Here is a 27129-nt window from a genome sequence, read left to right on the forward strand (position 1 = left end):
ATTCTCCTTACAAGCAGTACTAGCTAGACACTGCAGAGAAAACAATTAGATAAACATATGAGAACAATGCAATATGGATAAGCATTTTGGGCTCACAACACTCAACCCTCAACCTAAATATCACATCACCTCAACCCTCAGCATCCCTCAAGAGGTACCAGCAGGACCTGCAAAGAAGCTCATTAGAGGAAATAAGGAGCTGCTTCAGCCAACAAGCACCCACAGCCTAAGGAGACCTGCAAGAGTAGTAAGTCCAAGCATATAAGATTCGGAGCGTTAGTGCCATAGCCATAAGAAAGCACCCCAGTTTCAGTACAGAGGAAGGGAGCCTCCATCTGTCCATAAACCAATCACTAGCGGCATTCTTATTAAAGTTCTTTCACAGAAAGAATTCTAAACCTTACAGTGTTGACAATTCTCCTCTGAAACACCTCAACAGGAGAGCTAATAGATTGAAAAATTCAAGAGTTTCTTTCCTGCCAAATACAGTAAACAGATAGGTTATTTGTTGTAGATAGAAAGGGGGGGGGGATTGTCAATAGATTTCTAGCAAAGGTTTATTAGCAGATGTGGCTTGATTGTGCTAGTCCTACTCCATAAATTTGTTATCTATTTAATTACGTTTACTAATATTAAGTAATTGTGCAATCTGTTTTGTTTCCCTAGTTTTCCCATCTTGAGAAATTTCCTTGTTATGTTGGAAAGTTTTGACTGGCTGCTTGAATTTGGGTAGTTTTATGAACCAGCGGATTCTTGCAAACTTTAGATTTAAATGTTTTACCAAGTGCCAGATTTTGGCACTTAAGACTTCATTTGTACAAGTAATAGGAAAATTGATTCTGAACTTAAAGTTAGTGCCTAGAAATGAGTTTATGGTGAATTGGTGATCAGGACCCTATATCTGTCCATTTACTACTTATGTTATTGAATAATACATTATAATTATCACTGCATTTGATAAGAGAGGAAACACTCTTTTTGGCAATGGGATATATATTTAATGAAAATTAGAATATTACACCCTTAAATTAGCATATCTTGCTTTAACTTCTCTGGACTTCGTATATAGTTGAATAAAGAGAAAATCAAACAGAGTACGAACTGCAGTAATAGGCCATAAGTACTAAATTTTAGTCTCAGGGCATTCATTGGAATTGTCGCATGTGGCTATCAATTCTATTGGTATCGTTCATTTCTTATATGCACAGCTCCTTAAGTGCATTATTAAGTTCCTCTCTAGAATTTAATCACATTTTGTTTACCGAGTGCAGATTGTGTACACAATTTGTATTGACATGGATAGAGAGGTCTATACAATGTAATTGATAATATGTTGATGTTTTTCTTGTTTATTGTTTTTGCAGATTGGTTTTTGATGACGTTTGGAAGCATACTTGAATTTTTTTTTCCCTAAATTGATACTTCTACAAATCAAGATCGAGTTTTGATTTTTTTTATGGACTCCATGTTAGTTCATTTTGGGATTTGCTTTGATGGTTTTTTTGTTATACTTAATGGATTATTATTAAATTTGTTTGATGGATATATTTTGATTTATAATATAAATTGTATAGTGAATTTTTTTGTGGAGTGGTGTATAATAGCTAGTGGATTTCTTAGTACATTTAAAAGCCTTTTGGGATATGAACAGGGATATTTGTGAAATAATAATCTAAATTAAAATATAAAATACTGGACAAGTTTAGTGACGAATTTTTTTCGTCATTTGTACTTGTTATTATGACAAAGTGATTATTCGTCACTAATAAATATTTTTTGTGACAATTTATTGCAACTTATATATGAAAGTTTTCATTGATTTTGTTGTTTGGTGACTAAAAATTTCGTCACGGATATATATTTTTGTCACGAAATATATTTTGTCACCCATGTATGACGTTTGGAGACGAAAAATTTCGTCAACTTTACATTTTACTGTGACGAAATTATTTTCTCATCAATGAACAACATGTGAAATTTATTTGTCAACTAAAGTTATAATATGGTACTGAATAATTATTTGGTGACAAAAATGAGGATTTTTGGCGACAAAATGTTATTTTATTGGTGACAAAAAGTTTCGTTACTGAAGTAATTTCATTGGTGACGAAATTATTTTTCGTCACGATGCTTTTTAGTGACAAACATTCAATGACGAAACCAGTGAGGAAAATATTTCCTCACAAATATCTATAGTGACGAAATTAGCTCTTTGGCGACACAAAAAATTCGTCATTCAAGACCCAATTTATTGTAGGCTTATATATGGTCTACATTCCTTAATTTGGCATCTTACTATAGAATCAAGAGATTCTCTTGAATAATTCTAATTATCCTTCATCTTTTTTGTCTTTTTTTTATCCTACTTCCATCTTCTTGACCACTAAAAGAAGTTTTCTCTGCATTTGTTTAAGCCGCTGCGTGCTAGTTTTCTTGGTCCCATCTATCTTACAAACCAGGGAGCTATTCTTTTTGCTTGTTCTAGTCTATACTTGCTGTGCTTATGTGCTGATCATCTAGTTTATGCAGGGTATCTTACTTGTGCTCGCTGTTCAAGCTCAGGAGTGCTTGTCCTAGTTGAACCAGTTTCAACTGTTAACGGTGGAGATCAGCACCTAGCAACTCCTAAAACTGAACGATGTTCAAACTGTTCAGGTTCTGGAAAGGGTAGACATTTGGGATTTTGGTTTCCGTATTTGTTTAATGAATGTCACATGGAGCTATTTACTATTTGAGGGCGGTAGAATAGTGGATTTTGATGGTGCAATATATGGCTTATATGCATGGTTAAAACGGTTGCCCGATGAACTAATATGAGATTCTTGGGGAAGAGATTACGAAAACAAGAATGCTATTTCATCAGAAAAAATAAATATCTAATTTAGAATGCTTTGCGTTTATATTGTGCTAAATTACTGACTTCAACCTGCTTGAAATTAATCCTCTTATTTGTTTCCTATGCTGACATGTCCAACTATACCTTTGTTACCCCCATTGGTGAAATTTCTTCCTGTGCAGTAAGACTCTAGACCTGCTTTGACACTAGCTGAGCTAGAGCTGTTTATTTATTTATTTATTATTTTATTTTTAAATTTATTATTTATTTAAGTTGGCTGCTAAATGAGGAAGTTATTTGATAAACTGGTGAGCTCCAACCCGTGACTTTTGAAATTTTTATTTTTATGAGTAAGCTAAAAGTTTCTCTTAACACCTTTTCATTTGGCAAGTCTTACCATTGGGCCATGCCACCTAATTACTAAAATATTCTGCTGCCGAGCTTTTTTGTGGTTCTGCTGCCTAACTTTTTTGTGGTTCCTCGAGGTTAACTATTATGACCATTATACATTATGTTTTTTTTCATAAGCCTGCTACTCCTTTATTTATCTTTTTCAAGTTTTTGTAAGTGGAAGAAAGCTCATGGTTGTCAAACTGTATTTTGACAGTGAATCATGCGCTTGGGTTTTAATTGGGACTGACATAAATATTCTGCTACTTGCTAAGTTCGCAAAGCCTTTAATGGGACCTGCCCAGATAGTCATAAACAGCATCCTCATTAACGGTGAAGTATGTAGTTTTCTTTTCTCTTTTTTACTTACCTTTTATATCTAAAATTCTGAATTATCGTTCTTCTCTTTTTGGTAAATGAAGAATTAAAGTCACATCTATGAAATTGAAGAACTGGTAATTGTTCTTTGCCACCACTAGTGTAAATCAGGTAATGTTACAGGCTCAACTCCTCATTCACATATAAGATGGTGGGATATGTGGTGGGTAATTCTTGGGTCGATTGAGGCTTTGTTTCAGTGGTGGGCAGGGGCTTTGGTTAAGAAAAAAGAGGTGAAGGTGTGGAAAATTGTGCCGCTAGTTTTATTTTGCCAATTTGGTAGTTAAGGAATGATATATTGTTTAACAGTGGCCATCCTAATTTTGATGATTTGGAGGACATTGTGAAGACCAGGATTGCATTTTGGGCTAAGAACAATTTACCAGGTGTGCAGTACGGAGTGCATGATTTTGTTCATAGGTCAGACATTGCTTGAGATGAAGGGTGTTTACTGGGGCACTGTGGTGGCAGTGTTCTGGGACGACTTGTGCTGGTTTTGCTATCAAGTCCTGCTGTTGCTGTGTGTAGTCCAGTTGCTGGGTGCGTAGTCCCACTGCTGTGGTCTTGTTATGGGAAGCCCTCTGCTGGTGTTTTTGCTGTTATGAACTGCTGCTGCTGGTCCTATAGTTGCTGGTTCTCTTGTTGCTGGTGTTTGCTGTCATGTGTAGTAACAGTTTGCAGTGGTAGTGTGCTGCTGTAGCTGTGTACTTGGTGCACTTATCAGTTTGTTAGCAGTCCTGTTATAGCTTCTGTGTTGTTTGCTTGCTGGGTTGTCATGCAGTTGCTAATGTTTGCGGGGTTGAAATGCTGTTGCTGATGTTTGCTGGGTTGACATGCTGTTATAGCTGTTGTTTTGCTACCTTGGGTGCTGTTGGTGCTGCTGTCTATTGGTGCTGCTTGTTGCTACCTTGGGTGTTAAATACTGGTGCCTCTTCCTGTGGCAAGGAGTTTGATGGTGTATTGTTTAGAAGTTGCTGGAAGATTTTACAAGGGAAGGAGTTGGCAGAGTTGGATGGTTGTCCTTGCGGTGTGGTTGGTCTGTTTTTTACTGTTTTTCTTTTTGTTTCTCTGTTTTGGATTGGTTTCTCGTCAATCTGTGGGTTTAATTATTGGTGTGGTTGGTCTGTTTTTCTTTTTACTGTTTTTCTTTTTGTTTCTCTGTTTTGGATTGTTGCTACCATATAATTGTGCTTCCTCCTTGATGCCAACCTAGTTGGGATTGTGGAGTTTAGCTATGATGTTTTTTGCACTTCCCTTCTTTATTGATGTTTATTGTTGCTTGTATTGGCTCACCTCATCAATAAAGTTTTGCTTTTCTTGCTGGTCAAAAAAAAAAAAAAAAAAAAAAAAAACTCACATAGTGAAAAGGGGGAAATAAAATAAATTAAAAAAATAAAAGATATTTTTTTTCTGTTACTTTTTGGGAAGTGGAAATTGCATCAATAAAATATCTAAATTAATTAATTAAACTATGCTAGGTGATATTATGTTTCGTTCTGTTTATGTGTGTGTATTAGTGGTGGACATATGGAAATGTTATTTTAAAGGGATGAGAGTTTTGAAAAAAAATTCCTTTTACCTAGTTCGAAATAAAATATTAGAGTGAATTTATGACATGAATGTCTGCTCGATGTAGTGAAGAGCATGGATGTAAGACTCTCTCTGGCTATAATTTGATATAGTGTTTTCATCTAGGCTATGTTACATTTAGACACTTGGGCTATTAAAGCATGAGAACATGCGTTAAATTTGATGTTATTCATTTTATTCAAAAAATACCAGAGCTTTGCTTATTACTCTCAATCTACTCCTAGTACCCTGTTTTGTTGTAGTGTTGATACAGTTTATGTAGTTGGTGTGTTTTACCTCTTTTGTTGTTGATCTAATTGTTCTTGTTGTTGATCTGATTGTTAATGTGAATGCCCATTTTCTTATTAACAGTTGAATCATGAAATTGTCAACTAGCAAGATGAGTGGAGAGGTATTTTATTTCTCATTTAACATAAAATTGAATTTATAACCAATTGTTGTCCCTATTATTTCTTATTTTTCCTTGTGTATTGCACAGAATTCAAAAAAAGCTAAGAAAAGAATTAGGAAGGAGCGTGAAGCTATAATTGCTACGACAATGGATGATCTTCAAGATGTAATAGGAAGTATAGTTGCATGGCCTAGTCAATTCATTTTTTTGGACTAAATATTAGAATAATTGATTTACGATTTGTAGTTATGCTTTTTGGATGTTTAAAGTCGTATTTTAGAAATTAGTAAATCTTATGATTTGGATACTTTTCTTAGTTTGTATGTTTGAGATTGTTATTAGCTTGATATGATAAAAGTTAAAGATGGAAGTTAGTATGAAGGTTGTTTGGTGTATGGATATTAGATTTTTTTGCTTACTTCATAGTTGTTGCTTTTTACTTGGTTTGTTCACAGATTGCATTTTATAAGCTACTATTTGCATAATGTTAGGCAATGTTATATTTCTGTATATATATTATATATTAAAAATAACATTCTAAGGCATATAAAATTATGTCATGAGCAGTGTAATGATTTATGTCATGTAAGAAAATGTTGTAAAAGATTATATACGACATACAAAGTACGTCATAAATATATTAAAAATGACTTAAGGCCTACAAAATTATGTTGTGAAACGTGATGATTTATGGCATGTAAGAAAATACCGTAAAATATTATACATGGCATACAAAGTATGCCATAAATATGTTAAAAATAATATTCTATAGCCTTTAACATTATGCCATGGAAAGTATGATGATTTATGACATGACAAAAATATTGTAAAAAATTATGTATGACATACAAAATATGTTATTAATGTTTAATTTATTACTTTTTATAACTTTATCTGCATGCCGTAAACAAAACTCAACTTTCCACGGCATGTCATATAATGGCATTTGTATACATGCCGTGAAAGAGTTTTTACGGCATGCATTGCAAGTCGTGAAAAATCAATTTTGTTGTAGTGGTTATCGACCAAAATTTTGTCGCAAAAATGCTTACGCTGATTAAAAATAATTTTTTTGCAATAAAAATTTTAGTCAGCAAAAAGTGTAACTTCCTGTTATATTCTAAAATTTAGTTTCTCAAATCTGTTTTTGGGTTTATAGACTATCTGGCAGTCATAAATACCAGACCCATCTTGTTCCATTTTCTTCACATTCTCTTCTATTTTTCCCCACCATAGATTGGCATGGGTGCACTTACCCCTGTGTTTTTTTTCTTGCTTCTTGTGAGTCCTCTAAATCTGTATTTTTTTTCAGACTTTTTTGTTTTTAATATATGTACATATTTACAATTTACCCAACCATTGTTAACGTTACTTTATGGGAGAGGTTTCTCTGGTATCCACATGGTGGATTGGAGTGTGTTGTAGGATTCGTGGGGTTCACCACGGGTTTCTTTTCGATAATCTGAATCGTTGATTATGTAGAGTTCATCGAGTCCTTTATACCTGCAAAAAACACATTAATCAGATATAGATAGCCTCTTGATCGGAATATACTTTTGTTAATAATTTATTTTTAAAACCATATTACCATTGACAAAAATGTATTCTGATCAAAGGACTACCGCTATCCGATCAACGTGATTTTTCACACACATGAAGTACTTGATGAGTTCTACATATTGAACGGTTCAGATAATCGAAACGGGATCCATAGTGAGTCCCACGGGTCCAACAGCATGCTCTAGTCCACTGTGGACTGGAGAGAAGCCTCTCCCTAGTTTAATTCCTCTTGGCTTCTCAGCGTGATTGCTGGAGTTTGCAAACACAGATTGATGCATTTAACAGGACTGTCCAGGAAGATCTGCCATGTATGATTGAAGATCCACAAGAGCTCGCTGAGTATCTTGCAAATTCCATATTTTTCATCTCCACGGGGACCAATGACTACACCTTAAACTTTAACAACCACCACGACCCTGAATATTTTGCAAATTCTCTCTTAATTCAGTTTCGATGGTGTTTGCAGGTAAACTTTTAACTAATTGCATTCAAATCAGATTGTTGATTTTTAACACTATATTATTGCTATTAATCGATGATCAACTGTAATTTAAGTGTGAAAGATGATAGCTTCCATGGCTATGGATTGGGTTAGAGTCTAACCTAACCATCCTTTAATGTTTTCATTCTTGCAAGACACTATATAACATTGGAGCCAGAAATCTAGTGGTGAACAACATAGGTCCTCTGGGATGCTTGCCATCGATGATAAACAAGACAGGAAATGGGCAGTGCGATGAACAAATAATTAATTTCTGGTCATTATTAATTTTTTTTAAATTTTTTTTTAATATCATTTTGCCGTAAAGTAGCTATTTTTGTCTCCTGCATGTGTGTTGTGCTGTGTAGGGTTTACAGATGTAAAGGATCCATGTTGCAGAGGCTATGTTGATGGGAAACTAGCTTGCATCCCAAACTCTACACCATGTGACAACAGATGTCAATATCTCTTCTTTGATGAGCCTATGTTCTAGGGGAACTAGCTTGCATCCCAAATTACTCTACACCATGTGACAACAGATGTCACTCTCTCTTCTTTGATGCCAGCCACACCAGTGAATTTGCAAATTGTATCTTTGTTCGAGACATGCTTATTAAAGATTGAGGGTTCAACAAGTTTGCTAGTTTATTTTTAATTATGAGTGGTATGGTAGTAAGAGTATGGGATGAAAACAAGCTCTTGTCTCTGCTGAAGTTATTATGGACACTCAAATGATTTGATTTTTTTTTTAGGTGAATGTGATTTGATTATTTAATCTACACTTAATCTAAACTTTATTCTTCTACACTTAATCTACACTTCATTTTTCTTAGCATCCTGCTATTATTTTATTTATTTGTTTTTTATTTTGATTCTATAAGTTTGCGTGACATGGGGGAATAATGTTACGTGGTATTTTACAAGCATCTAAGAAAATTTTCAAAGTTTAAATGTCAACGGTGAGTTTTAGAATAATAGAATCAAGGAATGGACACTATATTCATGGGTGGAAACAAAAGACTAGTATTAGAGACCCACAATTTGAATCCTTAATTCAATCTACAATGATATAACAAGAGAAATAGACTCTACACAACTGAGAAATGACAAACTAAAAGTTTATATGTATAATGCCACATCATTGTAGGTCACATTGTGAGAGATTTTTTATGGGTTTTAAACATTTTCCTAAATGAGAAATTATGTCTAGGGAGACCAATGTGATTGTGTGAAAAAAGAAAAAGGAAAAAATAATTGGTACATTACCGATAGAGAGTAATTTCTCACATGAGGTTTGTGAAAAAATTGCTTTATGAGAAAAAAAACAAACAAATAAATCTAATAATTTCTTTTTTCTTTTTAATTCTTTTCTAAATTTGTGAAATATTAGTAAAGCTATTTTGTTGGTTGACAATATCTAGGAAATAAAATGTAAGCGTACTTTTTATTTTTGAAATAAAAATAGAAAGAAATGACCTATTCTATAAATAAAATTAAGTAAATCTTATTGATGCTAAGTTGCATACCAATTAGTTAGAAATCATCTCATTATACATTGTGAAACATTAATGAAATATAAAATTAATAGAAAGATTTTGAAAAAATTAAGAGACAATCCAATGATACATTTTACAAATACTTACGAATATAGAGCTAGTAGTGTAATTTTCCAAAGGCTGGGGTTGGCGATGGCACCCCAGTCCCACTGTGGGTCCGCAATTAACTATATTTTTCTTTTTCTTTTTGTTTTTTTGTTTTTTGTTTTTGGCAACAATTTTATATTTATGTAGATGATGTTTCTGGGCGACGAGTAGTCTTTAAAAGAGAAAAAAAGAAGGTGAAACAAAAAGAGAAAACTACATTCATTTTAACTTAGCTATCATGGATCAGTTTTAGTGTTAAGAGTTTCTCCAATGGTTAGCTAAATTCAATAGCTAAAGTTATATTTTAGCAATGAACCATGTAAAAAATTTATAATTCAACATTTTTTTTTTTTTGAGGAATAATTTAACAATGTTTTTCCAATGATCAGGTTGCTATTCTTTGGCTCAACTAGCTTTGCTCAGATTAATTATTATTCTTTCAACCACTATTTTTCAACCATTACGCTTCCAACGCTGCCCAAAAAAAAAAGAAAAAAAAACAAAGAAAAGAAAATTTGTTTCCTATATTTTCTATTATTTTTTTTTCGTGGTCCATTCGAAGTCATAAAATTTATATTTTTTTGTGCTTCTTCTGTAACAATTGTAAGGAAATGTTAGAATATGAAGTCTCAAAGGAATTGATAAGAAATCAATGCATGGCAGAGGAACACAAGGAACAATTAAGTTTTAAACATCTTCAACAATCCCACATGATTAAAAATTAAAAAATTTCAAAAAATAAAATAAAATTTTGGACTTAACCACGTGTCTTGATGTTGATTGATGTCTTCTGGACTTGAATGTGAGTCATTGGTGTAAATTAGTTAAGTCTTGAGTTCACCTCTAAATAATTCAATAATTCTAGTATGCTACACATAATTTAAAGAGAAAAAAAATAAAATATATATATATATATATATATATATATATATTTTCTTATATATGGGAGAGAAAAATAGGATTTCATTATCCTACCTTAACAATTATTTCAAAAAACATTAAGTATTTTGATTTTACAGTTTTCAAAAATAATTTAAGAGTTTTTAATTCATGTTTTTTGATTTTTGGTGAATTGTTTTTAAATAAATTAATTAATTTTTTTTATCCACTTAATCTCAATATATACTGAAAAAGTAGAAAATTTTTCAAATTTTTTAAAAAATTTCACTAAATACATTTTTTTTTCTAATGCATTTTCGTATTTTTTTTTATATTTATTGAATTCTTTTTAATTTTTTTTATAAAGATTTTATTTTTAAGTATATTTAAATTATACATTTAAAAATAAAAATAAAACTAAAAAATTCAAAAATTTTAGTTGGCAAAAAGTGTAATTTCTTATAATATTCTAAAATTCAATTTCTCATATCTGTTTTTGGGTTTATAGACTATCTGGCAATCTATAAATACCAGACCCATCTTGTTCCATTTTCTTCACATTCTCTTCTATTTTTCCCCACCATAGATTGGCATGGCTGCACTTACCCCTGTGCTTCTCTTTCTTCTCTTTCTCTCTGCCAATTCTGATGAAAGTTCTAAGTTGGATTCATCATGCTTTTCAGCCATTCCGATTTCCAACTCGGTTGCTGCTCTCTACGTGTTTGGGGACTCCACCGTTGACGCCGACAACAACAATTACATCCCCAAAGCCGCAAGGGCTAATTATTTGCCTTATGGCATTGATTTCAACAACACCCCCACTGGCCGTTTTACCAACGGAAAAACTATTGCCGATTTCATTGGTATTATATTACTAACTACTGTAAACTGTACTCTCCCTTTGGTTTGGTTTGGTTTTGTTTTATTCTCATTATAAGTAGTAAATGTTTTAAATTCAATTTTCTGTGTTGTGATGTGATTCGTGAAGCGATATTATATAATCTTTCACTACCCCCTCCGTATTTGAGCTTGACGGAAGCACAAAGGAAGACCACCATGGGCAGCATCAATTATGCTTCTGCTGGATGTGGTATCTCCCCCAACACCAAACCAACCAAGGTGAAATATTTGCAACTTTTCTTGCTTCTTGTGAATCCTCTAAATCTGTATTTTTTTTCAGACTTTTTGTTTTTAATATATGTATATATTTACAATTTACCCAACCATTGTTAACGTTACTTTATGGGAGAGGTTTTTCTGCAATCCACATAGTGGATTGGAGTGTGTTGTAGGATTCGTGAGGTTCACCACGGGTTTCATTTCAAAAATCTGAATTGTTCATTACATAGAGTTTTTCGAGTACTTCATACCTACAAAAAATACATTAATCAGATATAGGTAGCCTCTTGATCGGAATACATTTTTGTTAATAATTTTATTTTTAAAATCATATTACCATTGACAAAAATATATTCCGATCAAAGGACTCCCGATATCCGATCGATATGATATTTTGCACACATGAAGTACTCGACGAGTTCTACATATTGAACGGTTCGGATAATCGAAACGGGATCCATAGTGAGTCCCACGGGTCCAACAGCATGCTCCAGTCCACTGTGGACCGGAGAGAAGCCTCTCCCTAGTTTAATTCCTCTTGGTTTCTCAGAAAGATTGCTGGAGTTTGCAAACACAGATTGAGGCATTTAACAGGACTGTCCAGGAAGATCTGCCATGTATGATTGAAGATCCACAAGAGCTCGCTGAGTATCTTGCAAATTCCATATTTTTCATCTCCATGGGGGGCAATGACTACCTCTTAAACTTTAACAACCACAGCGACCCTGAATATTTTGTAAATTCTCTCTTAATCCAGTTTCAATGCTATTTGCAGGTAAACTTTTAACTAATTGCATTCAAATCAGATTGTTGATTTTTAACACGATATTATTGCTATTAATCGATGATCAACTGTAATTTAAGTGTGAAAGATGATAGCTTCCATGGCTATGGATTGGATTAGAGTCTAACGTAACCATCCTTTAATGTTTTCATTATTGCAAGACACTATATAACATTGGAGCCAGAAATCTAGTGGTGAACAACATAGGTCCTCTGGGATGCTTGCCGTCGGTGATAAACACGACAGGAAATGGGCAGTGCGATGAGCGGATGAATCGAAACATCATGCCATACAACTCGCAACTTCCTAAGACACTAAAAAATATCCAGGATGATCATCCTGATGCTACCCTCACTCTGGCCAACAGCCATGATCTTCTTCAAGATGTATTGGCAGACACTGAAAAATATGGTAACTGTTTTTCTTTTCATTATTTTTTCAATTGACAAATAATTGATTTCTGGTCATTATTATTTTTTTTTTCTTTTTCTTTTTTTTAACATCATTTCGCCGTAAAGTAGCTATTTTCGTCTCTTGCATGTGTGTTGTGTTGTGTAGGGTTTACAGATGTAAAAGATCCGTGTTGCAGAGGCTATGTTGCTGGGAAACTAGCTTGCATCCCAAACTCTACACCATGTGACAACAGATGTCAATATCTCTTCTTTGATGAGAACCACACCAGTGAATTTGCAAATTGTATCTTTGTTTGACACATGCTTATTAAGGATTGAGGGTTCAACAAGTTTGCTAGTTTAATTTTAATTATGAGTGGTATGGTAGTAAGAGTATGGCATGAAAACAAGCTCTTGTCTCTGCTGAAGTTATTATGGACAATTAAATGATGCGATTAAATAATCTACCCTTAATCTAAACTTCATTCTTCGACACTTAATCTACACTTCATTTTTCTTAGCATCCTGCTATTATTTTATTTATTTGTTTTTTATTTAGATTCTATAAGTTTGCGTGATGTGGGGGAATAATGTCACGTGATATCTTACAAGTATCTAAGAAAATTTTCAAAGTTTAAATGTCAGCGGTGAGTTTTAGAAGCATAGAATCAAGGAATGGACACTATATCCACGGGCGGAAACAGAATACTAGTATTAGAGACTTACAATTTGAATTATTAATTCAATCCACAATGATGTAACAAGAGATATAGACTCTACACAATTGTGGAATGACAAACTAAAAGTTTATATGTATCATGTCACATCATTGTAGGTCACATTGTGAGAAATTTTTTATAGGTTTTAAACATTTTCCTAGAAGAGAAATTATGTCTAGGGAGACCAATGTGATTGTGTGAAAAAAGAAAAAGGAAAAAAGAAATGGTACATTACTGATAGAGAGTAATTTCTCACATGAGGTTTGTGAAAAAATAACTTTATGAGAAAAAAAACAAACAAATAAATCTAATAAGTTTCTTTTTTTTTTCTTTTTAATTCTTTTCTAAAGTTGTGAAATATTAGTAAAGCTATTTTGTTGGTTGACAACATCTAGTAAATAAAATGTAAGTGTACTTTTTATTTTTGAAATAAAAATAAAAAGAAATGACATACATCTATTCTATAAATAAAATTAAGTAAATCTTATTGATGCTAAGCAGCATACGAATTAGTTAGAAATCATCTCATTATACATTGTGAAACATTGATGTAATATAAAATTAATAGAAAGATTTTGAAAAAACTAAGAGACAATCCAATGATATATTTTACAAATACTTATGAATATAGAGCTAGTAGTGTAATTTTCCAAAGGCTAGGGTTGGCAATGGCACATTGGCTAATATAGCCAACTTTTTAAGCCTGGGACTTTTTTAACCTCGTTTGATTTTTGTTTTGGGGTTTTTTTGACTTTTGTAAAAGAAAAAAAGTAATGATTATGGGTAAAAAGTGGTATTTTGTCTTATTGGCTTATATAACTTATTTTATCTTTTTTTGATTTTTTAGTTCCAAAATCTTAGCCAAACGAGCACTAACTATATTTTTCTTTTTTTTTCTTTTTTGTTTTGTTTTGGCAACAATTTTATATTTTATGTAGATGATGTTTCTAGGCGACAAGTAGTCTTTAAAAGAGAGAAAAAAAAGAAGGTGAAACAAGAAGAGAAAACTACATTCATATCAACTTAGATATCATGGATCAGTTTTAGTGTTAGAGTTTCTCCAATGGTCACTAGCTAAATTCAATAGCTAAAGTTATATTTAGCAATGAATCATGTAAAAAATTTATAATTTAACAATTTTTTTCTTTTTTTTTTTTTGAGGAATAATTTAACAATGTTTTTCCAATGATCAGGTTGCTATTCTTTGGCTCAACTAGTTTTCCTTAGATTAATTATCATTCTTTCAACCATTATTTTTCAACCATTACTCTTCCAACACTGCCACACACACAAAAAAAAAAAAAAAAAAACAAACAAACAAACAAACAAAAACAAAAAAACAAAGAAAAGAAAATTTGTTTCCTATATTTTCTTTTTCTTTTTTTCGTGGTCCATTCGAAGTCATAAAATTTATATTTTTTTGTGCTTTTTTTTTTTTTTTTTGTAGAGTTAATTGTGGTATTTCTTAATTTTTTTTTATTTTTGAAAATTTCGTTGAGAGATGTACAATGTTTCATGGCAACTTTGTTGACATGACATATTTCACTGTAACTAGACCTTGTGCCAAATTTGACACATGGTATATGTATGTGTATCAATTGGTAACAATTGTAAGGAATGTTAGAATATAAAGTCTCAAAGGAATTGATAAGAAATCAATGCATGACAAGGAACACAAGGAACAATTAAGTTTGAAACATCTTCAACAAACCCACATGATTAAAAATTAAAAAATTTCAAAAAAATAAAATAAAATTTTGGACTTAACCTCGTGTCTTGATGTTGATATCTTCTGGACTTGAATGTGAGTCGTTGGTGTAAAGGTGTTAAGTCTTCAATTCACCTCTAAATAATTCAATAATGCTAGTATGCTACACATACTTAAAAATAAAAATAAAAAATTACACTATTTTCTTATATATGAGAGAGAAAAATTCGATTTCATTGTCGTACCTTAACAATTATTTCGAAAAACATTAAATATTTTAATTTTACAGTTTTCAAAAATAATTTAAGAGTTTTTAATTCATATTTTTTGATTTTTAGTGAATTGTTTTTAAATAAATTAATCATTTTTTTTTGTCCACTTAATCTCAATATATACTGAAAAACTAGAAAATTTGTGAAATTTTTTAAAAAATTTCACTAAATACATATTTTTGTTGTACATTTTTTTATTTTTTTTATGTTTATTGAATTTTTTTAAAAAAAAATTATAAAGATTTTATTTTTTAAATATATTTAAATTATACATTTAAAAATAAAAATAAAACTCAAAAATTCAAAAATTGTTTTATAAACTCAATTCCAAACTGGCATTGGAAACTTTTAAACATATAAAGAATTCAAAAATTCATTATATGTCGTTTGCAAGATATAATTGTTATGACAGACGTCATTTCCGTTATACCAAGTTTTATAGGTTCAATAATGGGGAGAACAAATCCTTTTTGTATACATTACTCATAAATGGACTGACACAGTTGCAGATCTCTTACAAGTGGGAATATCATCCCAATGAACCATTGGGCCATTTTTGTTAGGAATAAACTTCTCTCGATGCTTCTCTTTATATTCATCTCTTATTCTTTTTATTTTTATGGATTTAAATTTGGACTCTGTTATGATCCGAATCTATCCTCAGAGATTTAGATCATAATCGGCCAGTAATCATGAGATTATATACGATCCTAGATAGTAATTAAATCATATTCAATTATATGGAGTCAGAAGCGGAAACAGAATTATCCAATTTGGTTGTGCACAAATGGCATAAACAATAACTTTTTATATATTAATAAGTCACCCATACATATATAAGAGATTTCACATGTCCAAAATCATACATATGTCATTAACATTCAAAACAAAAACTTATATAGAGACATGGTCAAACATGACCAACAAAAGAGAACAAGAAATCAAAAGACAAAAGCCTCATTCGTAAGGCGATCCTTGGCTGACTCCACGAAACTCAGTAAACTTCACAGGTTCACTGGGACTAGACATCCCGCTACTCACCCATATATATATAAATACAGAGTGAGCGAAAGCCCAGTGAATAACATCAGAGTAAAGAGGTTATATGAATGAGATCTAATGTAAAAGTAAAACATTCTCATCATATTAATTTCATATCACAACAGAACCAACTCAGGTCCAATACATGATAGAACGACATTGGATCTAACATATACAGAGATACAGAGCAGAATAGATCATACTTGTTGGAATGACCACGGGTACAATGACCTCAGGTCAAATCAATTATAGTTGTATAAGCACCATTGGGTCAACACATAACAAATATTCAAACTTATTAGATATTCAGAACAACTTTGGGTCCATCTTGTCAAATTTACAGAATATCCTTGGATCCATTTCAGATATACAAAACAACCTTAGGTTCATCATATACATTTGTATTTCATCAAACACATTTGCAGATATCATGTTAATCAGGTAGATGGAAACTCATTCATACTTGTAAAATCATAGATTCGGAAAAACTAACCACATTAGGACATTCAGAAAATAGAGTAAATAATAAAATATCTTTTTTAAGATATTACTCACAGTGATTCGGTTACTGACATGTCCTTGCGGATGATCCTACACAATTCATAAACATATACACATTGAATCACATTGTTCATTTGAATCATTCTCTAACTTATTCAATTCTCATAGACTTCATTCTAACTCTTTAATTCATTTAGGATGCTCAATTCATGCTTAATAATGTTCAGAAAGGAATGAGAATACATAAGTGATCAGAAATATGTCTTTTCAAAATATGCTAAAATAGAACACTTCGCTCGAGCGCAAGATTAGTCGCTCAAGCGAACCACATGGTCTACAAAAGTACTGGACTATCCGAATCTAGGCTTGATGATCGATCAAGCCAAGGTGCAAAATAAAAAGGCGATCACTTGAGCGGTAACTTAGTTGTTCGAGCCAACTACAAATGTCTGCAAAAATACTAGATGTAAAAGATGTGCGCTCGAGCGATAGTTTGTTCACTCAAGTGATATGGTCGAATTTTGGGTTTTCCAGTCGCTTAATCGATGCGGTCGAATTCTGAGTTTTCCAGAACATAGTTGAACTTCAAAACATGTATTTTCAAATCAAAAGCTTGCATGGCTTATACACAACCTCCCAAACACTTAAAAACTCTTCTATAAACATGGATACAAAACCAACTCTCAAAACTCAAGGTCAAACTTCATGAATTCAAACTCAAATGATTATGCATGTATCATCTAACTCCAAATTCCTTTCCAAAGCTTACAAAACATAGAGATTAGCTTCAAAACAACTTAATTCTTGAGTGAATGTATGATATGATCCTCAATTCAAACATGGATAACAATATTATGCTCAAAATGATTAAAGTCAACAAAATTATTCATGCATATATGATCTAGGCCCAAATTCTTCATTTTTAGACCATTCTCTTGTGATTAATCTTATAACTTCTTGAATACACATTTGTTAACTTAAACTCATGAATTAAGGTTCAAAAGCTCACCTAAGCTCTTGAATCAAGCTTTCTCTAGCCAATTTTTGAGCTCTCCTTCACAATTCCACAATCTCCTAACCAATGTTCCAAGGTTTCTTGTTTCTCTCTCTCGAACTTGCTCTTTCTCTCTCTAAGATGAAATTTTAGAATTGTTGAGTGAATAATGAGCTAAATCAACACTTCCTTCATATTTATAGACTAGATTAACTTAATTAACTAACTAAGGATTAAGCTAAGTAATTAAAGCTTAGATTAATTAATCTAAGGCTTAATTAGATTGATTTAATCTAATTAATTTAATTCAAATCAAAATTTTAATTAAACTTCTTATTAGACTCTAAAAATTATGCCATTCATATTAAACTAATCAATTTCGATTTTTGACACCATTAAGACCTTTTCAGATTATAATAGAAATCACAACAAATTTTCCTACGGCTAACAGATATAAATTCAAAAATTATATTAAGCACATAATTAGCATTCAAATTCTCACTAAGCACTTGAATAACATTCAAAATCAATGATTAAAAGCATAATATGTAACGGGGTTGTCACAGTCTTTCCCCTTCAAGAAGTTTGGTCCTCCAAACTTGCGTTACCTTATGTCAAAAATAACTCCGGATACTTTTGCCCCATTTCATCTTCTTTCTCCCAAGTTGCTTCCGTACCATAATGTTTCCTCCATTCTATCTTAACCATAGAAACCGCTTTAGTTCTCAGTTGTTTCACTTGTCGATCGATGATTTGTATTGGCCTTTCTTCATATTCCATATTATCGTCGACAGCTATCCGATGATAATCAATAACATGGAACGAATCTCGGAGGTAACCCCTCAACATCGATACGTGGAACACATTATGCACTAGTCCCATCCCTAGCAGTAGAGCAATTCCAAATTCAACTGGACCTAGCCTTTCCAAAATCTGAAATGGCCCAATATATCGGGGTGACAACTTGCCCTTATTGCTGAATCTTGACAAGCCACTCATTGGAATCACACGAATGAACATATGATCACTAGCTTCATACTCAAGAGCCCTTCTTCTATGATCTACATAACTCTTTTGTTGACTTTGTGCAGTTTTAAGCCTTTGTTGAATGACTTTAATCTTTTTGGTGGTCGTTTGCACAATCTCGGGACCAAGCAAAACTCTATCTCCAACTTCTATCCAACAGATTGGAGATCTACATTTCCTGCCGTACAAGGCTTTATACGGTGCCATATCGATGCTATAATGAAAACTGTTGTTGTAAGTAAACGCTACCAACAGTAAGTAGGTTTCCTAACTCCCCTTGTCACGACTCGAACCCGCCCCTAGAGGCTTAGGCCATGACCGGATAGTAATCCAAGATTACTTTCGGCCTTAAAGACAAACTGATAATAATGATGATATTGGGACGTTGCAGAAGCAATATACAAATATAAACATGTACATCGAGCAGTGCATACATGAAAGTCCGTATTAAATTTAAACTTCAACCTTCTCATAGATATAGACACATAGAACATCAAAACATCTTAGCACACTTGTACAAAATTATCCATACACAACAAGTTCCAAAAATAAAAGAAAACAAAACGAAGTAACTTGATCCACGTGGTTGACATAACTTGCCTCCAATGAGTCCAAGATCGCCCCATCACGGAGGCACTTCCAAAATGGCTTGACTGAATGGTGGACTCCTGAGGTTGCTTTACACTTGACACTCCATTTGCTGACCTACACAAACATATATATATATACACAAGGGACGGGGGAGAGCTAAAGCCCACTGAGTAATACTAGTATAAAGAGGTTAAATGAATGATTTCTATCATTGTACAAAATCATATCACAAGAATTCAAAGCAAAACATAAGTGAGCACTTGTTGTATCAAAGTTCACAAATCATATTTATATGTGGTACATCCAAATGTGTGACGAAGGGCCCGAAGGCATAACAAATGGACCATATAGGTCTAATAAAGGGACCATATAAGTCAAGCGAAGGCATCACCTAGGTCAACACCAGAGATCTCTAAGTAGATTTCGTTAATCTATCAATAATAACGCAAATAACACTCTTACCTCTAGGTGTTCAAGGTGGACCGACAATTAAGTTCATGGTTATAGGTTCCCACTTCCATTCGGGAATAAGAAGAGACTGAAACAAACCTGTTGGTTTCTAATGTTCAGCTTTCACTTGTTGCCATTGGAGGGAATTGTAGTCGGCAATTTCTTTTTTCATGTTTGGCCACTAGTGCACTTGTTTCAATTCTTGGTACATTTGGTATTGTCCAGATGCATAGCAAACATTGACTGGTGAGCCTCTTCTAAAATTATTCTTTTCAATTCTATATCATTAGGAATACAAAGTCTTCCGTGGAATTTCAATAGTTGTTCTTTGATGAAGAATCTCGGTTTAGGCTTAGTTTCAAAATCATCGCACACTTTCTTCAGGAACTGATCTTTCCTTTGTTTTTGTTTAATTTCCTTAATAATGGCTGGCTGTGTGAACACTGTGGCCGAAATACTGTCCTGCCCATAATACACAACTTCTATCTCAAGTCTTTCTAGATCTTGCAAAAGCTCTTTTCAGTCTGTAAACAGACAAGTCGAGGGTCCCGTACTCTTTCTGCTCAATGCATCAACTATGGTATTACCTTTACCCGGATGGTAGTGAATCTACAGGTCAAAATCTTTAATCAGTTCAAGCCAAAACCTTTGTCTCATATTTAGTTCTTTCTGTGTAAAGAAATACTTTAAACTTCTATGGTCTATATACACTTCACATTAGCCCCATACAAATAGTGGTAGCAAATTTTCAATGCAAATATAACGGCAGCAAGTTCCAAATCATGTGTTGGATAGTTCTTTTCATGTGGTTTTAGTTGTTGGGATGCATAAGCAATTACTTTGCCATTCTACATTAAAACACAACACAAATTTCTATGAGATGCATCACTAAAAATTACAAACCCTTTAGTACCGAATGGTAAGGTAAGAATTGGAGTTGTAGTTAACCTCGTCTTCAGTTCTTGAAATGCGGATTCCCTCTTATCAGTCCACACGAATGGTTCTCCCTTTTAGGTCAATTGTGTCAATGGCACATCAATTTTAGAGAAGTCTCTAACAAATCTCCAGTAGTAACCTGCCAAACCCATAAAACTACGATTTTTGTTACATTAGTCGGAGTAGGCCAGTTAACAATTGCCTCAATTTTTTGTGGATCAACAGATATCCCTTCTCTATTAATAACATGCCCAAAAATGTAACCTAATTCAAGCAATTGTTTCTCAAGCAGTTGTTTACCCTTAGTGTTTGAAGAATTATTCTAAGGTTTGTTAGAATTATTCTAAGGGGTCGTTCATGTTCTTCCCCATTCTTTGAATAAATCAAAATGTTATCAATAAAAACTACAGCAAACTCATCCGTAAATGGTTTAAAGATTCGGTTCATCAAATCCATAAAAGTTGCATGTGCATTGGTAACTCCGAATGGCATAACTAAAATTCATAGTGTCCATATATGGTTCAGAAGACAGTTTTCTATGTCTTTAGCCTTAACTTTCAATTTGTGGCATCCCCAATCTCAAGTCAATCTTTGAAAATACCTGAGCCCCCTGTAACTGATCAAGCAAATCATCAATCGAGGCAAAGGATATTTATATTTAATAATTACCTTGTTTAGTTGCCGATAATCAATACATAAATGAAGTGTCCCATCTTTCTTCTTCACAAACAACACAGGTGCACCCAACGGTGATATGCTTGGTCGAATGAACCCTTTATCAAGTAATGCTTGCAACTGCACTTTTAGTTCTTTCATTTCAATAGTTGACATTCGATACCGAGTTTTGGATATGGGTTGAGTAATAAGCATCACATCAATCACAAATTCAATTTATCTATCAACTAATTGTCCTGGCAACTCTTCCAGAAACACATCAGAAAAGTCTTTCACAATTGGAATATCAAAAATACCCTTGACAACCATTGTTAATCAATTTACGTGCTTTTATGAAACTAAGTATGGTGGGGGAACTACACCTCTCCCCTTAAAAATAAATTTCATTCTGTCTTGAAAGTCAGAATATCATATGTTTAGATGTAAAATCAATGGTTGCATAATATTTAGATAACCTGTCTATACCCAAGATAATGTCAAAATGAGTCATATCTAAGGGCACCAAATCAACATATAATGTGGCCTTCTCAAGCAAGATTTCACACGCAGGGTAAACAGTTGAACATAGCATAGATCTCCCTAACGGTGATGATACACATAGTATATATCTGTCACGACCCAAACCCGCCCCTATGGATTTAGCATCGTAACCGGCAAGTAATCCGTGATTACCAAAGGCCTGTTTAACAATAATACAATACAAAGGGACTGACGGAAGCCAATCAATAGTAATATACATCATCCAATGAGCTATGAAGATCTGAACGGAAAAACTTTCATGCACATGGCCATAATCATATGTCACTTAAAAGAAAAGTGCAAATATATAATAGGGACATATTCCCAGCATCAAAAAGAAAACTGTACAATCGATAGTCTTAGACGTCCATTACATTAGCAAAGACCAAAAAGGATAAATCTGAATCACCCCAAAAACAGCCTTAACTTGTGCAGGTTCGGACCTCGATGTGAGGCACAAAGGCTGACTTGACAAAACAAAAGCTTGGGCCGGCGCCTTTAGCTTTGGTCCGGTGCTTGGCCACCTATATAGATATATAAACTGTGAGCCATAGCCCAGTGAATAACAAATGTGTAAAGCTATTAAGAATGATGTCCTTCAAGCTTTAAAACGATCAATTAGTATTAGAACGTTTTCGATCAATATCTTTTGTCAATCAATCATTCGATTCAATCAATGTGATCCATCATATTCTTTTAGGTCATACATGGTACATCCAATAGCAACAATACACTAGGTCTTAAAGACCGAACAATCAATTGATGGCCATCATACAATAATAATAGTTCCAAGATTTGGAACTGACAGAGATCTCTATAACAATAGCGATGTCAATAACAATAACAATAACAATAACAATATGCTGCGGATGCCAGGAATACAATTCAAAAGAGGATCATCATTCGATCGATAAAAGTAGTCGTTCAGAAACAATATAATTTATCATTCAAAAGATAATACACTTTGAACATATCTTTACAACATTGTTACTCACAGATAACGGGGCTGTAAACAGGCTATTCAGCTTCCTTGAGGCGCGTACCCTACACAGTTACAGAACGAACGTGCACTAGATTACACATCGGGAATTGGTAACTTGTTCTGTCTACTTGTGTTGGTGTGGTTTTAATTCATTAACCTCATTATGATGTCTTAAACATGGCCCAGGAATTCCTAGGATGAAATGAGGATGCAAAAATGCACTTGCCAATGCTTTTCAAAATTTGCTGAAAACAGGGGTCTCGTTCAAGTGTAGCTTCCTTCGCTCGAGCAAGCATACCGAATGTGAGTGGTCACTCGAGCGTAGACTCCTTCGCTCGATCGGTCTGCAAAAAATGTGAAAAGTTCTAGTTGCATGAAATCTTCGCCCGACGCTCGCTCGAGCGTAAGACACAATTCTTCACTCGAGCGCAACTCTCATCGCTCGAGCGTGCTTCTAGACGCACCAACACCTAAGAGCATGCAATTTACGCACGAGCCAACCTTTTGTCGCTCGAGCGAAAGTATGAAAATGAAGGTGGTCGCTCGAGCGTGCAATGCTTCGCTCAAGTGTGGAAGCAAAATTCTGGGTTTTCCAGATTTGCTCCCAAAGTTCAAACCATGGGTTTAACACCTCCAAACACATCCTTTTGGGCCAAAATTCTGGAAAACACTTAGAAAGTTATAAAATATCATGGTTTAAAAAATCAAATCATGAAATCCAAGCCCTAAAGTATGCCAATTGTGCAAAAACCCAACTTAAACTTTATGAACATTGCAAGAACATAACATGCAAGAATTCTCTTGAACTTCATTACTTCAAAACATAATCAAACTTGGCAAATTAATAGAAAACATGATGATCTCCTATAATTAAGCTCAATCTAGGACATGCATGAGAAAATCTCATGAACACAACTTCAAAACTCCATGATATGGACATGCATGCATGAATTGATTCTCAAATCTACTCTTTAGGCTATTTCTTGATTTTAGCCTCTAATTTCCATGAACCCATGCATTAAAAAACTTTAATTCACAATTAAAAGGGAAAATTCCTACCTTAAGTCTTGAATTCCCAAGTGTGGAAGCCTAATCTTCCAAGTCCTCTTCAATTTCCTCTAAATTTCAAGCAATTGCCTAGTTGAGTTCAATTTCCTTCCTACTCTCTCTCTCTCTCTCTCTCTCTCTCTCTCTCACGTTTTTGTGCAAGAAGGTGGAAAATGGATGGTGTCAAACATGTATAAGGTGAAAAAAAGAAATGGTCTTGTAAAAACCCACTTAATGGCAAACATGTAAATAACTTAAGCTAAATTAATTAGCATTTTCTAATTTAATTACTCTAAATTGAACTTCAATTAAACCTACCACAAATTTCTATAATTCCTAATTAGCATATAATACAAGTCAATTTCAGAATTGGTTGCTGATAAGGCTTTCAATTTGCAAATTAAAATCAAAACATGAACAGATCTTTCCATATCTAACAGATAAGAATGCATTTAAAGTAACACACTCACATAATTAATCTAGGATTTCATCTTAATCATTTACTTAGTATTCTTAATCATGAATTAGCGTTAACCATAAATCGGGGTTGTCACAGTCTTCCTTCTTTTAAAAGAGTTTGGTCCTCCAAACTCAAATTACCGAAGAACACCGGATTCAGAGGAAATATCTCAGGATATCTTTTCATCGTGTCGTCTTCCCTTTCCCAAGTCGCGTAAACGCCACCATGGTTTTGCCAATCCATTTTCACTAACGAGATTTCTTTATTTCTTACCTTCTTGATTCGTCGATTTACAATCTGAATAGGCTGTTCTTCATAAGTGTAGTCATCACTCAACACCACATGGGTAGGTTCAATAACATGAAAAGGATCCCGTAGATAGTCCCGCAACATCGAGACATGAAAAACATCATGCATGTGTTCCATTTCAGGAGGGAGTGCTACTTGACACGTCACTGGATTAATCTTTTCAATAATTTCTGACGGCCCAACATACCTTGGTGCTAACTTACCTTTGGTTCCAAAGCGAGTCTGTCCTTTCATTAGTGTTACTTTAATAAAAACATGATCGCCCACTTCATATTCCTTGTCTCGTCTTCGTACATCTGCATAGCTTTTCTGTTGACTCTCTGCAGTTTTCAATCTTTGTTGAATTAATTTCACTTTTTCTGTGGTTTCATGCACAATTTCAGGCCCAAGTAAAGGCCCGTCTCCAACTTCTGCCCAACAAATAGGAGACTGACATTTTCTGCCATATAAAGCCTCGAAAGGCGCCATACCAATACTTGAATGAAAACTGTTGTTGTTGGCAAATTCAACTAAAGGCAAATGACTTTCCCAATTCCCTTGGAAATCAAGTACACACATATGTAGTAAGTCCTCCAGAGTTTGGATTGTTCTTTCTGATTGGCCATCTGTCTGAGGATGGTATGCACTACTCAATCTCAATTCGGTACCCAATGCCATTTGCAGACTCTGCCAAAATCTTGATGTGAACTTCGAGTCCCTATCAGAAATAATGGACACAAGCACTCCATGTAATCTAAGACCATCTCCAACGGTGAACCAAACCCAGCATCAAATTCAAATTTTGATGAAAAACCTACTTTTTCAAGCTCCAACCGTTGCACCAAAGTCATATCAAAATGAGAATTCAGCAAACAAAACATCAAACTGAGACCAAGACACAGATTTTACCAAATCACTGTTACTGACCGTTGAAAGTGGTACACCGGTCAACCAACCGGTTGCCCGGCCGGTTGACCAACCGGTCAACCGGTTCCCTTTGAAATAACTAGGTTCAAACCGATCAAAAAAGGTTCAAACAGGTAAAAAAAAAAAAAAAAATTTGCCCAAACCGGTCGACCACTTTCCCAATTCTGCTTTGATGCTCACCGTTGGAGCAGCTCGTATCAAATTGAAAAAATCGTCATTTTTTTCATCAGATTTGATGAAAAAAGAAGTTAAGCGTTGGAGATGCTCTAACAATCTCATTAATATAAATTGTAGCCAACTTATCCGCATTATAAATTGTTTTGACAGGTAAGAAATGGGCAGACTTAGTCAATCGATCAACAATAACCCAAATTGAATCCATACCTCTACTGGAGCAAGGCAATCCAACAATCAAATCCATAGTGATATGCTCCTACTTCCACTTCGGTATTGGCAAGGGTTGAAGCAAACCCGCAGGTCGTTGATGTTCGGCTTTGACTTGTTGGCATTGTAAGCATTTTGACACAAATTCAGCAATTTCTTCTTCATTCTCGGCCACCAGAAATTTAGCTTCAGATCTTGGTACATTTTTGTATTCCCCGGATGAATAGAAAGTTTTGAACTATGAGCTTCTTGCAAAACTCGCTTGTTTACCTTCACATCATTTGGTACGCACAATCTACCCTGAAATTTCAGCACATTATGTTCAAAAACAAATCCTGGCCTCGGTTTAGATTCCCGTTCATCAATAATCTTCTTCAAAAAGTCATCTTGTTGTTGTTTCTCTTCAATTTCCTCAATAAGTGCCGGCTGGGCAGAAATAGCAGCCAATGTCTCACCTTGTTCTCGCACAACAATTTCAACCTCAAATTTCTCAAGATCATGTAGCAATTCTCTTTGTCCGGTAAGTAAGCACGCCAAATTCCCAATTGATTTCCTACTGAGTGCATCAGTAACCGTGTTAGCTTTCCCCGGATGATACAAGATTTGTAAGTTATAGTCTTTTATTAATTCTAGCCATCTCCTCTGTCTCATATTCAACTCTTTCTGTGTAAAGAAATATTTTAAACTCTTGTGATCTGTGTACACCTCACATGTTGCCCCATATAAGTAGTGGCGCCAAATTTTCAATGCAAATACTACTGCGGCAAGTTCCAAGTCATGGGTTGGATAATTCTTTTCATGTGGCCTCAGTTGTTGGGAAGCATATGCAATAACTTTACCATTCTGCATTAACACACATCCCAAACCCTTATAAGAAGCATCACTAAAAATAGTAAATCCATCTGTACCTGAGGGTAAGGTGAGAATCAGTGCAGTCACAAGTCGAGTCTTCAATTCTTGAAAAGCTGATTCTCTGTGGTCGGTCCAGTCAAATGGTACCCCTTTCTGTGTTAGTTGAGTCAACGGCAAAGCAATTTTGGAGAAATCTTTCACAAATCTTCTGTAATACCTGGCTAAACCCAAGAAACTCCGAACTTCAGTAACATTAGTCGATCTAGGCCAATTTACCAGTGCTTCAATCTTTTGTGAATCAACTGAAATGCCAT

General features: G+C 33.9%; 2 protein-coding genes and 2 long non-coding RNA genes across 6 annotated transcripts in view; 3 read left to right on the plus strand and 1 right to left on the minus strand.

Annotated features, from left to right (window-relative positions):
- Nucleotides 1–4708, plus strand: part of LOC145802007 (uncharacterized) — an 86352-nt gene extending 81644 nt beyond the window's left edge. The window contains exons 2-4 of one of the 3 annotated variants that reach the window (XR_014344099.1): nucleotides 2558–2667; nucleotides 3444–3564; nucleotides 3649–3787. This is a non-coding gene — a long non-coding RNA (uncharacterized LOC145802007). Of the gene's footprint in view, nucleotides 1–2528; nucleotides 2668–3443; nucleotides 3565–3648 lie in introns of those variants that run through there. The other 2 variants (XR_014344098.1, XR_014344097.1) reach the window with 2 other exon arrangements.
- A 550-nt stretch (nucleotides 4709–5258) lies between these two features.
- Nucleotides 5259–5966, plus strand: LOC145802008 (uncharacterized). Its single transcript, XR_014344100.1, has 2 exons — nucleotides 5259–5585; nucleotides 5673–5966. It is a non-coding gene; the product is annotated as an uncharacterized LOC145802008 (long non-coding RNA).
- A 4678-nt stretch (nucleotides 5967–10644) lies between these two features.
- Nucleotides 10645–12920, plus strand: LOC145803155 (GDSL esterase/lipase At1g71691-like). Its single transcript, XM_082896489.1, has 5 exons — nucleotides 10645–11011; nucleotides 11137–11267; nucleotides 11818–12042; nucleotides 12213–12462; nucleotides 12610–12920. The coding sequence occupies exons 1-5, from the start codon at nucleotides 10741–10743 to the stop codon at nucleotides 12759–12761; spliced, it is 1029 nt and encodes a 342-aa protein (XP_082752615.1). The 5' UTR covers nucleotides 10645–10740; the 3' UTR covers nucleotides 12762–12920.
- A 5367-nt stretch (nucleotides 12921–18287) lies between these two features.
- Nucleotides 18288–18911, minus strand: LOC114261461 (uncharacterized). The gene has a single exon (XM_028201736.2). It carries the CDS (start codon nucleotides 18909–18911, stop codon nucleotides 18288–18290), a length of 624 nt encoding a protein of 207 aa, XP_028057537.2.
- Nucleotides 18912–27129: the final 8218 nt, after the last annotated feature.

This window comes from Camellia sinensis, chromosome 11 (assembly GCF_055761805.1).
Source record: "Camellia sinensis isolate YWXY chromosome 11, ASM5576180v1, whole genome shotgun sequence".
Classification (NCBI taxonomy): domain Eukaryota; kingdom Viridiplantae; phylum Streptophyta; class Magnoliopsida; order Ericales; family Theaceae; genus Camellia; species Camellia sinensis.